This window comes from Entamoeba dispar, genomic scaffold (assembly GCF_000209125.1).
Source record: "Entamoeba dispar SAW760 scf_1105229459963 genomic scaffold, whole genome shotgun sequence".
Taxonomy (NCBI): Eukaryota; Evosea; order Mastigamoebida; family Endamoebidae; genus Entamoeba; species Entamoeba dispar.
This window is the reverse complement of record NW_001853955.1, coordinates 1-11,498: the sequence shown is the minus strand read 5'-3', so window position 1 is coordinate 11,498 and position 11,498 is coordinate 1. Positions and strand designations below refer to the sequence as shown.

At 25.0% G+C, this 11,498-nt stretch overlaps 9 protein-coding genes across 9 annotated transcripts in view, besides 14 other annotated features; 5 read left to right on the top strand and 4 right to left on the bottom strand.

Moving 5' to 3' along the window:
* The window catches only part of EDI_107200 (uncharacterized protein), a gene marked incomplete at both ends in the record, with an annotated part of 924 nt that extends 131 nt beyond the window's left edge, over positions 1 to 793 (bottom strand). Inside the window, 2 exons of the mRNA XM_001733295.1 lie at positions 1 to 413; positions 477 to 793. The exon at positions 1 to 413 is cut by the window's left edge and continues 131 nt beyond it. Coding sequence (XP_001733347.1) covers positions 1 to 413; positions 477 to 793 — 730 coding nt within the window. The remainder of the gene's footprint in view (positions 414 to 476) is intronic.
* A 19-nt stretch (positions 794 to 812) lies between these two features.
* Positions 813 to 863: a microsatellite.
* Positions 864 to 958: 95 nt separating this feature from the next.
* Positions 959 to 1,161: a sequence feature (AT_rich).
* Positions 1,162 to 1,561: 400 nt separating this feature from the next.
* Positions 1,562 to 1,651: a sequence feature (AT_rich).
* Positions 1,652 to 1,712: a microsatellite.
* A 2-nt stretch (positions 1,713 to 1,714) lies between these two features.
* EDI_107190 (uncharacterized protein) lies at positions 1,715 to 2,040 on the top strand (the record flags this gene model as incomplete). The annotated part of the gene is made up of 2 exons (XM_001736551.1): positions 1,715 to 1,872; positions 1,923 to 2,040. 2 exons carry the CDS (start codon positions 1,715 to 1,717, stop codon positions 2,038 to 2,040), a joined length of 276 nt encoding a protein of 91 aa, XP_001736603.1.
* Positions 2,037 to 2,083: a sequence feature (AT_rich).
* Positions 2,084 to 2,111: 28 nt separating this feature from the next.
* Positions 2,112 to 2,516, bottom strand: EDI_107180 (calcium-binding protein, putative; the record flags this gene model as incomplete). The annotated part of the gene is made up of 1 exon (XM_001736550.1): positions 2,112 to 2,516. The coding sequence occupies one exon, from the start codon at positions 2,514 to 2,516 to the stop codon at positions 2,112 to 2,114; it is 405 nt and encodes a 134-aa protein (XP_001736602.1).
* A 174-nt stretch (positions 2,517 to 2,690) lies between these two features.
* Positions 2,691 to 2,792: a sequence feature (AT_rich).
* An 87-nt stretch (positions 2,793 to 2,879) lies between these two features.
* Positions 2,880 to 3,776, top strand: EDI_107170 (uncharacterized protein; the record flags this gene model as incomplete). Its single annotated transcript, XM_001736549.1, has 1 exon — positions 2,880 to 3,776. One exon carries the CDS (start codon positions 2,880 to 2,882, stop codon positions 3,774 to 3,776), a length of 897 nt encoding a protein of 298 aa, XP_001736601.1.
* Positions 3,772 to 3,953: a sequence feature (AT_rich).
* A 3-nt stretch (positions 3,954 to 3,956) lies between these two features.
* On the top strand, positions 3,957 to 5,042 carry EDI_107160 (uncharacterized protein; the record flags this gene model as incomplete). The annotated part of the gene is made up of 1 exon (XM_001736548.1): positions 3,957 to 5,042. The coding sequence occupies one exon, from the start codon at positions 3,957 to 3,959 to the stop codon at positions 5,040 to 5,042; it is 1,086 nt and encodes a 361-aa protein (XP_001736600.1).
* A 134-nt stretch (positions 5,043 to 5,176) lies between these two features.
* On the top strand, positions 5,177 to 7,000 carry EDI_107150 (uncharacterized protein; the record flags this gene model as incomplete). The annotated part of the gene is made up of 1 exon (XM_001736547.1): positions 5,177 to 7,000. The coding sequence occupies one exon, from the start codon at positions 5,177 to 5,179 to the stop codon at positions 6,998 to 7,000; it is 1,824 nt and encodes a 607-aa protein (XP_001736599.1).
* Positions 6,956 to 7,010: a microsatellite.
* Positions 7,011 to 7,100: 90 nt separating this feature from the next.
* Positions 7,101 to 7,868, bottom strand: EDI_107140 (uncharacterized protein; the record flags this gene model as incomplete). Its single annotated transcript, XM_001736546.1, has 1 exon — positions 7,101 to 7,868. One exon carries the CDS (start codon positions 7,866 to 7,868, stop codon positions 7,101 to 7,103), a length of 768 nt encoding a protein of 255 aa, XP_001736598.1.
* A 74-nt stretch (positions 7,869 to 7,942) lies between these two features.
* On the bottom strand, positions 7,943 to 8,957 carry EDI_107130 (uncharacterized protein; the record flags this gene model as incomplete). Its single annotated transcript, XM_001736545.1, has 2 exons — positions 7,943 to 8,158; positions 8,205 to 8,957. The coding sequence occupies 2 exons, from the start codon at positions 8,955 to 8,957 to the stop codon at positions 7,943 to 7,945; spliced, it is 969 nt and encodes a 322-aa protein (XP_001736597.1).
* Positions 8,160 to 8,199: a sequence feature (AT_rich).
* A 24-nt stretch (positions 8,958 to 8,981) lies between the features above and the next one.
* Positions 8,982 to 9,030: a sequence feature (AT_rich).
* Positions 9,031 to 9,190: 160 nt separating this feature from the next.
* Positions 9,191 to 9,246: a sequence feature (AT_rich).
* A 194-nt stretch (positions 9,247 to 9,440) lies between these two features.
* Positions 9,441 to 9,535: a microsatellite.
* Positions 9,536 to 9,545: 10 nt separating this feature from the next.
* Positions 9,546 to 10,780: a repeat region.
* Positions 10,781 to 10,808: 28 nt separating this feature from the next.
* Positions 10,809 to 10,831: a sequence feature (AT_rich).
* Positions 10,832 to 10,884: 53 nt separating this feature from the next.
* On the top strand, positions 10,885 to 11,475 carry EDI_107120 (uncharacterized protein; the record flags this gene model as incomplete). Its single annotated transcript, XM_001736544.1, has 1 exon — positions 10,885 to 11,475. The coding sequence occupies one exon, from the start codon at positions 10,885 to 10,887 to the stop codon at positions 11,473 to 11,475; it is 591 nt and encodes a 196-aa protein (XP_001736596.1).
* Positions 11,476 to 11,498: the final 23 nt, after the last annotated feature.

Below are 11,498 nucleotides of genomic sequence, written 5' to 3'. Positions count from 1 at the left end.
TTTCTGCTAAATTTTGTTTTTCTAAAACAGATAATTTAGAAATATCAATCTGATCATTTAATGAAATGACATGATTTTGAAGTGGAGATTGTGAGTAATCACTTTTCTTATCTCTAAAAGAATTGGTTGGTTGTTGATTAAACTGAGATAAGTTCTGTTGATTAATAAGTGGAGTAGAAGCAGGCTGATCAATAGGTTTTTCTTCTGTAATATAATGGATTATTTTATTGTCTTCAGGAATAGAAACAGGTTCTTCTATCATAGGAGAAGAAAAAGGTTCTTTTAATTTAGTGCATTCATTAGCTTTTATTTTAGCGTATGTTTGCATTTTCTTACTATTATCATTTAATGGGAAAAATAATTCATATAAATCGAATAAATAGGATGAAACAAGAAATGTTTTTCCTATTTGTCTAATTTGTTAATTAAATAATTGAATAACTGTTGTAATTAAAAACTTATAATAACTAACAAACAATGATGGACCTTTTTCTTTTAATTGTTTATCAGAACTTTGTAATAACATAACAGCTTTTCTTAACAAATATTCAGCTGGTGATTTATTTGATTCTTTAAATTGAATAAATTGTGGTTTATTTTCAATAGTATTTGTTAATAAATCTATTTGTGAACTTTTTAATTCTTTGTCTTCTCCTTGATATTGTTCTTCAATTAATGTCTTTGCTTTCACACAGAAATGAAATGCAATGACAGGGTCAGTATTTTCAAATGATTGTGCTAATTTTAAATATGTTTTTACATTTGATGGAAACTGTCCAATATTAAATGTCATCTTTCTTCTTCCTAAAATGTTTTTTAAGTTCTTTTTTTTCTTTTTTTTATTTCATTTCTTCTTTATTTTTGTGTTAATGAAATAAATAACATTTTGTTCTTTGAAGGAGTGATAAACTTTTACTCTGAAAAATATTTTAACAACAAAAGTATCTAAAGATAAGGCATATATAATAATTTATTGATGTTTTTAAAAAACATAATATAATTTAAAATTAAATTTGATCATTGGTTAATTAATTCATTTCATAGTTAGTATTTATTAATATTAATATGAATATTTAATTTTAATGAAAGATTCAATGATTTTTATATCTTAAAGATTAATTCATAGTTTTTTTATAATATGAAATATATTTAATAATTTAACATGATACTGTTATCTTTTTAATCACCTTTTTAGCGATTATTACTTTTAATATTACACTTAAAAACTTCTATTAAATAATTCAAAGTTTACATTCTAAGAAATTCTTCATCTGTAACACAAACATCTTTAAAAATATGAATAAATTAAAACTATTTTCATTACCATAAGTATATATTATCTTTATCAAAACTATTTCAAGTACTTGATATTTAGGTTTAGATATTAACAATTTATCTATTTACTAAAAGATAGAATAATGTTCTGCTTTCAAAAAAAAAAACACCAATAATACAAATTAAATGGATTTAACTATTATTTTGTATTCAAAAATGTTTGAATTCATTTGTATAGAAAAGCTTTAGATGATCAGAAAAGTATATAAGTGTTAATTTCTTTAACAAATTTTAATAATTAAATCTTATATATTTATTCAAAAGATATTTTAGAATCTAAAAGTAAATTTAATAAAAAAATTAATATTTTTATATTATAAAAAAGAAAATAAAAAAAATAAAAATAAAAAAAGAAAGAAATATCAGAATAAAAACAAGGATGGTAGTTAAGATTGAATTGAGTGGAGGGTTAGAATACGATGCAAAAACTACACACTTTGAGATTGAGATAGGAAATATCAAAACAATGAGAGATGTTATTCACAAAATTAAAGAGATTCAAACAGGACTTGCTCCAATTTTTACAGAAGAGTCTGTGTTTGTATTTTATTTAAAGAATTATTGGTAAGAAAATTAATAAGATGTAGAATACCTGGTATCATTGTGTTAATTAATGATGCAGATTGGGAATTAGTTGGAATGCTTGATTCAGAAGTTCATGATGGAGATGTTATTTCATTAATTTCATCTATTCATGGAGGATAATTAATTATAATTAATTTATTAAAAAATTATAAATTTATTTAAACAATGAATTTAAGAAGAATGTATTTCAATTAAAGACTGAATGCAAGAAATTCTTCAAGAGTGATATATCCATCACCATTAGCATCTGCCTTCATAATTTGATCAACAACCTTTTCATAACCGAACTTCTTAAAGAAGGCAGTAACTTCTTCTTTAGTTAATTTTCCATCACCATCAGCATCCATAAGTTTGTAAAGGACTTTTAATCCAACTTTCTCATCTGAAAGGTCTTGTTCTTTAACAGCAGCTGCAAATTTGGTGAATTCAGCTAAATCAATTTCTCCATTTCCATCAATATCAATGGCCTTAAAAATAAGTTGAAGAAGTTGTTCATTCTTAATAGGTCTTTTAGAACTGACAAAGGCTTTTACTTCTTCATATGAAACAGAACCATCACCATTAGCATCAAGTTGTTTAAATAATGCTTCAGCCATAATCTTTTGTAATGAGTTTATCTTTAAACAACACGTTTTTATACTGAGTCTTGACGAAAGTCCACGTACTTTTTATCGACTTAATCCGGCTTTGCTGCTTTTAAACCATTCAGTTTCAATGTTGCTAAACAAGTTTCCTCATTGCTTAACGTCAAGGTTTTCAAGATCTTTGAGTATTTATAGTTTTAACAAAATTTTTTTTGTTATAAAAATGTTTCATAATTTTTATAATTATCGTATTTATAACATTTTCATTATTTTAATTGTTTTTTAAATCTTAAAAGATTCACAAAAAGAGTTGTGAAATAATTAGAAAAAACCTAAAAGAACTTTTCAACATTTATTCAATCTTAATAATTCAATATGACAACCGACCCAAGTGTCATTCGACTCACACAAATTCTTGCATCTTATACAAACTCACAAGTAACACCATTTAAATTAAAAATGAATGTATCTCAAAATGACTCTGAAAGAAAATTCATCGAAAATTATACAAAAGAATGTGGAGGAAGTTTACCTACACAACAACAACCAACAAGTCTATTTTCAAGTGGGTTAGGATCTTCAACTGGACTTTCAAGTGGGTTAGGGTCTTCAACAAATAGTGGATTTGGGTTATCTTCATTTGGAGGATTTAACACATCAACAAGTGGAGGATTTAACACATCAACAAGTGGAGGATTTAATTTTAATCAAAACCAACAAAATCAAAACACAACACAAACGGTAAAACCTGTACCAGGAGAACCTGATTTAATGGAAATTGAAATATGTTTTTTTAAAGGACTTGAAATGAGATCAAAATATCAAGATGAACGACAAGTCGAATTAATCAGTGAATTAACTAAATTACAAAAGGACGTTCAAGACATTATGAAATCTATCCAAGAACAAATAATTGAAAAATATGAATCTATGGCAGAACATGCATTAAAAATGGATGAAGAAATTATTGCTGTATTAACTAGAGATGGAGACCCTGATGCTGATGTATTACAAAAATTTAAAGAGTTATTAGGTAAGATTGATGTTACAGATACAGAAAAGAAAGTTCAAATGATGCTTAATATTGTTAATTCTAAACCTCTTCCAAGAAGTGATAATGGAGAGACATTAGACAAAGAAAGTTCAAAAGAAGTTGTACGTTTATTGAGTGAAGAACAAAGTATTATTATTTCTTTAACTAATGAAATTAATGAACTTAAAGCTAAATATGAAGAATTGAAACTAAAAGTTAGTAAAATGAAAATTCATTAAATGATTTATTTTATTAAATTTAAGTTTTTGTTTGTATCATCAAAAAAAAAATATAAAAAATAATCTTTTAATATAATAAAATTTTATTAAATATTAAATTATTTAAAAATAAATCATTTAATGAAAGATATTTTTTTTTAAAAAAAATAAAAAAATTATCAAATTACAAAATATTAAGATATGAAACAATTAGATAGATATTCAATGATGATTGTTATGAAATATTTTAATGATATTAAAGATTTTTATAATGGAATTATTATATGTAAAAAGTTTAAAGAAATACCTTTAATGTTTCATTTTAATCCAATACCATATAATAAAAAAGTAGATAAATTATTTCCAAATATACAAACACAATATGTATTTTCTTATTTTGATGAAACAAAAGAAAATATAGAAAAAAGAATTGCGTGGTTTAGTTATAGTTATAGTAATTACTTATTAAACCAAGATAATTTTATTCATTTTACTAAAATTATTTTATCAACAAGTACTCTTCTTAAAAATGAAATTTTACCAGAAATTATAACTGATCTTGCAGATAATTGTTTTCAAGGAACAAATTTTCATTCGATTATTCTTAATAGTAGAATAACATCAATAGGTAATTCTTGTTTTTCTTCTTCTAAAATAATATCATTATCACTACCTCCTTACCTTAGAGAAATACCTTATCGTTCTTTATATAATTGTTTTTATTTACAATCAATTTTACTACCTCAAGAACTTATTTTTATCGGAGAACAATGTTTTACTTCTTGTTCTAGACTTACTTCTATTACTTTATCTAATTGGATAACTTCTTTAGAAACAGAAACATTTAATAGATGTTCTAGTCTTATTTTTATTTCTTTACCCTCTAAACTTCAAAGAATAGAAGATTCATGTTTTAGTTATTGTACTTCTTTAAAAGAGTTAACTCTTCCTTCAACAATAACTTATATCGGCGCTTTCTCATTTTCTCATTGTTCTTCTCTTAGACAAATTAAATTACCACCTTTATTAGAAGTTATTAAAGATTATTCATTTAGCTTTTGTTCTTCTTTAAGTCAACTTACTTTTCCAATAAATTTAAAATATATTTCTCCTGGATCTTTTTCTTGTTGTTATGCCCTTCATATTTTAAACATTCCAAATTCACTTACTTTTATTCATCCAACTGCTTTTAATTTTTGCTATTCAAAAATATTAGATGACCCTTTTAAAAAAAATAACAAACATTCAAGAAAAATAATGAACTCTATTTGCAGTGCTATTCAATAATCATCATTTATTATTTGTCATTCTATCTTTTACAAAACAAAATACTTTGTATTCATATTTTTAAAAAAAAGCGATAGAAACATGAAGATCTAAAAACTGAACTGTGAAACTATTAAAATTCAAGATTCATTCAAATGAGCAGAAAATCAAATAGAACAGAAATTAAACCACCAACAACAATAACAAGAAGTCACATTGGAATAAATCCTAAAACTGGAGAAATAGAATTTGAAAATTTACCTGCTACCTGGGTAGCTTTCTTTAAAAAAGCCGGGATTAAAAAGAAAGATTTATCAGATAAAGAAACAAGAGATAAAGTATTCAAATTAATGGCAAGTTCTCATATAGTAAATGACATGCAAAAAGAAGTAAACAATAATCCAAATACTGCACGTGCTTTAAGAAATTCAGTCCGTCAACAAAAAAAGATTCCTGAAGGTATGACATTAACTCCAATTACTCCTGGATTTATTCAACAACAAAAACAAAAAGAAGTAGACAGAACTCTTAATCAATGTACTTCTGGAAATTCATCTTCAAAGAAAGAAATTAAAGGTCAGTCTAAACCTCTTACTAAACAAGACTATTCAAAACAATCTCAACCAATACAAAAACATGTTTCATATGAAACTGGAAAGAAAAAAACTGAGTCTAAACAAGCTACTTCTACTACACCAATTAGGGGAAAAGTTACTATTCCAAAAGCATTTTGCGAAGAACAACAACAAGAAAAACCATTAACATTTTATGAAAAAATGAAACTTAAAGAAAAAGAAAAACCTAAAACTAGTAATACTATAAACAATTCTACTCTTGTTAAACAAAAACAAGTAGAACAAAAAAAATTTGATCCCAATCCTAAACCTACATCTGCTCATACCTACTCTTCTTACCATACTTCTCATTCAACTCAACCTATATCTTATAGCACTTCTCATAATGTAAAAGAAACAACTAAACCTCGTACTGTAACTAGAAGGGAAAATAGTCTAGAACTTAACACTTCTACTACTCAACACAAAGACGATAAAATTAATCATACCTCTTCTTCGACTAGAACATATAAACAACCCTCATTTACTAAACCAAAAATAACACCTTCACAACCAAATACCTCCTCTTCTAAGTCTCAAGTTAGTTCATCAAATCCTATCAAGTCTGAACCAAAACAAAGTAATGAAGTTGATATGGGTAAAGTTTTTGCTGATCAAAGAAGCCAACTAAAAAAAACAAATCCACAAAAACAAACACCTTCTGTCACTAAGTCTGCTGCTAAACCTATAACTCCTACACATTTTACTCCTGGTAACCAGTCTTCTAGTCCTAAAATAACTACAAAAACATATACTCCTTATTCTTCTTCTATAGTACCAAAACCAGTAAGTTCAACAAATTCTATTCAACCACCCACTAAATCTTCTTCGTATAAAACTAGTTATGGTTCAGATACAAATTCTTCTCCAAGAACTAAATCTAGTACAGACTCTCCTTATTCATCTCAAACAAATGAACAAAAGAAAGAAGAGCCAAAACCAGTAATAAAGAAAGAAGAGCCAAAACCAGTAATAAAGAAAGAAGAGCCAAAAACAATTATTAAAAAAGAAGAACCAAAACCAGTAGTAAAGAAAGAAGAACTAAAATCTGAAATTACAGAAGAAGTTCATACAATTCCATTACCTCCATCAAATGTTCCTAGTTTTGTTCCACCACCACCACCTCTTTCAGAAGATGCTTATACGACAGAGACAAAATCTCCGAATTCTGCTCCAAATGTATCATTTACAGATTTGATATTTGCACAAAGCAATAATTTGAAACCAACAGAAATAGAAGAACGACAAAAAGAAGAAGATGAGGTTATTACTGCTCTTCGTAATATTTTATCAGATAGAAGAAAGGATATGAACATGGAAGATAATGAAGATGATAGTGGTGATGATTGGAGTGATGATTGGTAATGGTAATAGTTTTTAAATAGTAATTGATTTAAAAATGTAAATAGATGAAAGAGGTTTTTATGATAAAAAAAAAGAAAGTTTAAAATAAATTCAATCAATTTTATTTTGAACGATAATGAATGAATCCTTCAATTGCAAGAATCAACGATGTTATAGATACAAAAAGGCAAATTATTGTAAGAATAGACCTAGTATAAGTCCAACTGTTTATAATGAATTGGGCTTTATTATTTGATAATTCAACTCCATTAATAAGAGATACAAAAATTTGACTTAAAGATTTAGTGTACTGCTGTACTAATCCCATTCTATAAGCAATAAAATCAAATACAGTAAGAAATCCCTTAAAATTTGAATTAATATCAATAAGGAGTTTTTGAATCATATTTATTTCAGGTAAGAATAAATGGAATTGTTGTTTTAATTTGATTATTTTTTCAACAAATGAATCATCAACAATAAATCCAAGTATAGAATTATTAATACTTGTAATAAATTGAACAAAACCTTCAATAATTTCAGAAAGAATAACCACTAATTGATAATCTTGTTGAATAGAGTTATTAATTTGAAGAATTGTTTCGTTAACATTTGAAGCTAAAATTTGAGAAAATACATTTGCTCTTTTTAAACTTAAGGTGATTGTATCAACATTATTCATAACTTCATTTACTGGCTTTTGTACTGTTTTAAAAAAATTTACTACTTCATTACTTTGTTTTGGATCAGGAAGAATAATTGGATATCCCCAAATAACAATTATTAAAATTAATGAAATTATAAAGAAGAGGCCACTAAAAATACTAATAATTAAAGGAAGATAACTCTTTTTGTCATTCTCATCAATAAGTTGGTATGAAGAATTCATAAATTAGATATTTTAAGTTCTTTTGAAAAGAAGTAGTAATAGAAAAAAATACAATTCAATTTACTCTGTTAGATTTAATGTTGAAATATTGTTCTCTCTTGTTTATCAAAAACGATTGCTTCGTGAATAAGTCTATGAATATTTGTAACATTTTTTGTTGGACATTGCATTAATCTTATAAGGATTTGTTCTTCGTCTTCTTCTTTACTACAATCTAACATTAATAACATAAAAATACTTCGAATAATAATTAAACCATTCCCAAAAGCAAAGATCCCATCCCATAATTGCTATTAATTAAATATAATTTTGTAATTATTTAATAAAATAACAAACTAAAACTAGATCTAAAGGAAATTCTCTTGAAAATAATAACCGTAGCCATTTAATTCCAAATGTTGTTGGTATAATTCCATTTTCATTAAATCGATCAAATATATTTTGATTAAATTTTTGTAAAGAACTAAATAAATCATTACACATATTTTTTACTCCATTTGCTCCTTTTGAAAATATTGGTTGCATAAGAGCAATAAGGTGTTCAGTAGCAGTAAATGTGTCATGTTCAGTAAATCCATTTTCTATGATTGTTTGAAATGCATTTTCATATTCTGAAGGAAAAGGAATAGCACTAGTAGCTTTTTCTGTTGGATAAATTTCTGAAAAAGCATAGTAAATAATTCCAACTAATTCATGAATTCCTTGTTGATACCCAACATCAGGGTGTTCAATAGCAAAAATTTTACATATTCTTTTTACTGAACTTCTTACTTCTGGATGAATAAAAAATTCAATATCAGAATATAACCGTTCTATATCTTGGTCAATTATTTCATCAAATTGGGTTGGTTTGTTATCATTCTCAATAAAGTATTCATACCGTTCTCTCATAACTTCTAATATCCTTCCCCAACTTGGAGTAATTGGTAATGGTAATACATCAAGAAATGTCAACCATCCAAGTTTACGTAACAACCCATCTAGTCCATTATTTAATGCAATTTGTTTAAGTAAACTTAAGTTTGGTGTTTGAAGATAATAACATCTGAAAATTTCCTTCAATTTAATATATTCCAAGTTATTAGTCATTATTGTAATAAGTTCTTTTTTTGGTATTTTTTGAAATTTTTAAGTTTCAATAATTTATAATTTTATTTAAAAAGTTCTTTTTTGTTGTTCTCTTATTATTTTAATTAACCTTTTTTTTTTCCTTATGTCGTAGTTACTATTGATACTTCTCATAATCAGTTTAATGTTCTTCTCAAGTGAATGCTGTTTTTTTAACTTTCAAAGACTAGTTAGGACATTACTGGATTATACTGTAATTAATATTATATATAAAAATAATTTAAATTTCATATAATTTTTATTTTATTAACCTCAAGGTAGAGAAAAAGGCATTATTTTAACTGATCGTTTTGTATTTTCAGAACTACAGAACAAATACACAAAAAATGAAGTAACTTAAATCACAGATTAAACACAAGACTAAATTACTTTTTTCTGTTATACTAGATACTGTTTGTTTACATACCTCAAACTCTTTCTTCTCAAACCCCTTTCTATTTTTAGAGTAAATTAATAATAATATAAATAAATAATTTATAAATGAATGGATATTACAAATTAAATATAATAAATATATAAAATAATAAAACAAAATAAATCATCCTTTTCTTATTTATTATATTTTATTTTATATTCTTTTTTAGTTTTTAGTTTTCAAATAAATAATAATGAATAAAAATCATTTCATTTCAATTACAATGATTCGTTGTGGTGTGAAACGTTCTGGAAGTTGTTTTCCACAAAGTGAATCTTCAATTCCTTTATATTCAAATGAATGTTGATTACAATATGATTTTGTTTTACTATTTTCTTTAGCAATAACGATATCATGTTGATATTGTCCAAATGCAAACAAACCAACATTTGATTGACCAAATAAATAAAATGCATGTTGTGGTTGTTTAATATCAAATTTCATCATTCCTTGTATTCTTCCTTTTCTTTCTAATGAAAATAAAAATGCACTTGGATCATATATAAAATCTCTAACTTTATCAATTTTACAATTAACATATCCTCCAAATTTATTTCCATCTTCATCTTCAATAATAATTATTATATGTTCTTTATTTATTATTCTTTGATCAAATACTGATGTATTTTCATTCCAATTATCAATATCTGAATCAAATAGTATATTTCCTATTTTTCTACTTGTCCATTCTTCTATTTGTTGAATTTCTTCGATTGTTTTCTTTGCTACAGTTTTTATTATTTCTTCTTCTAATGTCTTTCTTTCTTCTTCTTTTCTCATCTTTCTCTCGAAATAATCACTATATTGTGTTTCCCATTCTTCTTTCTTCTTATTAAATCTTGTTTTAATTTTATTAATTTCTTCTTCTAATTTTTTAATTTTATCTTTCATATCCATTTCTTCCATGTAAATGATTTTATCTATTAGTTCATTCTTAGCTTTATTAATTGCTCCTGAATCATCATTACATTCTTCTGTTATATTTTCCATTTTATTCTTTATTATTTTTATTTGGTTAATTGTTTCCTGAATTTTTTCTATTACTACTTTTCTTCTTTTTTCTGTTTCATCAATTCTATCAAATATTCCTTCTCCTCTTTTAATAGCCTGTTCATATGTTTCATTATCTTGTTTCTCAAATATTTCATTTTTAATACATCCTAAATAATAATGATATTGTTTAGTAGTATCATCAATTGATTGTTGAATATTTGGAAGTGTTTCTACTATTTCTTTAATTAAATGGTTATTCATCACTGATTCCATTTTAATTTAATGAATATCAGATCAAAATCATATGATTAAATAATTAAATACTCACTTATAATATTTCATTTTATTTATTATTTTATAAATGTTATTTCATTTTATTCCATATTTTCACATAATAAAATGTGAAATAAAATAATTTATTTTTAATCTTCAGTTTTCTAAAATATTATAAAAAACGAAAAATCAAAACTAAAAAATAAAATGAACAAACATCAAAAAAGATATAAATTAGTTGTATTTGGAGCATCGAGAATTGGTAAAACTAGTACTATACTTCAGTTCATTGATGGTAGATTTATTGAGACATATCAACCGAGTGGAGATGCGACATATCAAAAGACAATTCAAATTGATAATAAAAGAGTAGAAATAGATATCAGTGATATTTGTGTTAGCGAAGAGTCTAAAGGATCAACTCATTACTATATAAGAACTCGAGATGGATTTATATTAATGTATTCGATTACTTCAAGATATTCATTTGACTTAATACAAGATATTCATAATGAAATTTATAGAATAAGAGATAAAGAAATGAACGAACACATCCCATGCATCATTGTTGGAAATAAAAGTGAGTTAACAGAGGAAAGAGAAGTGGGAACAGAAGAAGGAATGAAGTATTCAGAAAGTGTTCAATGTCATTTTATTGAAAGTAGTGCTAAAAGAAATGAAAACATTAATGAAATATTTGAAATAATTACAAAGGATGTTATTAAATATAAAGAAAATAACAATCAAATAGAATCATCTAACGAAGAAATAAAACAAAAAGGATGTTTTATTGTTTAAATAATAAACATTAATGAAATAAA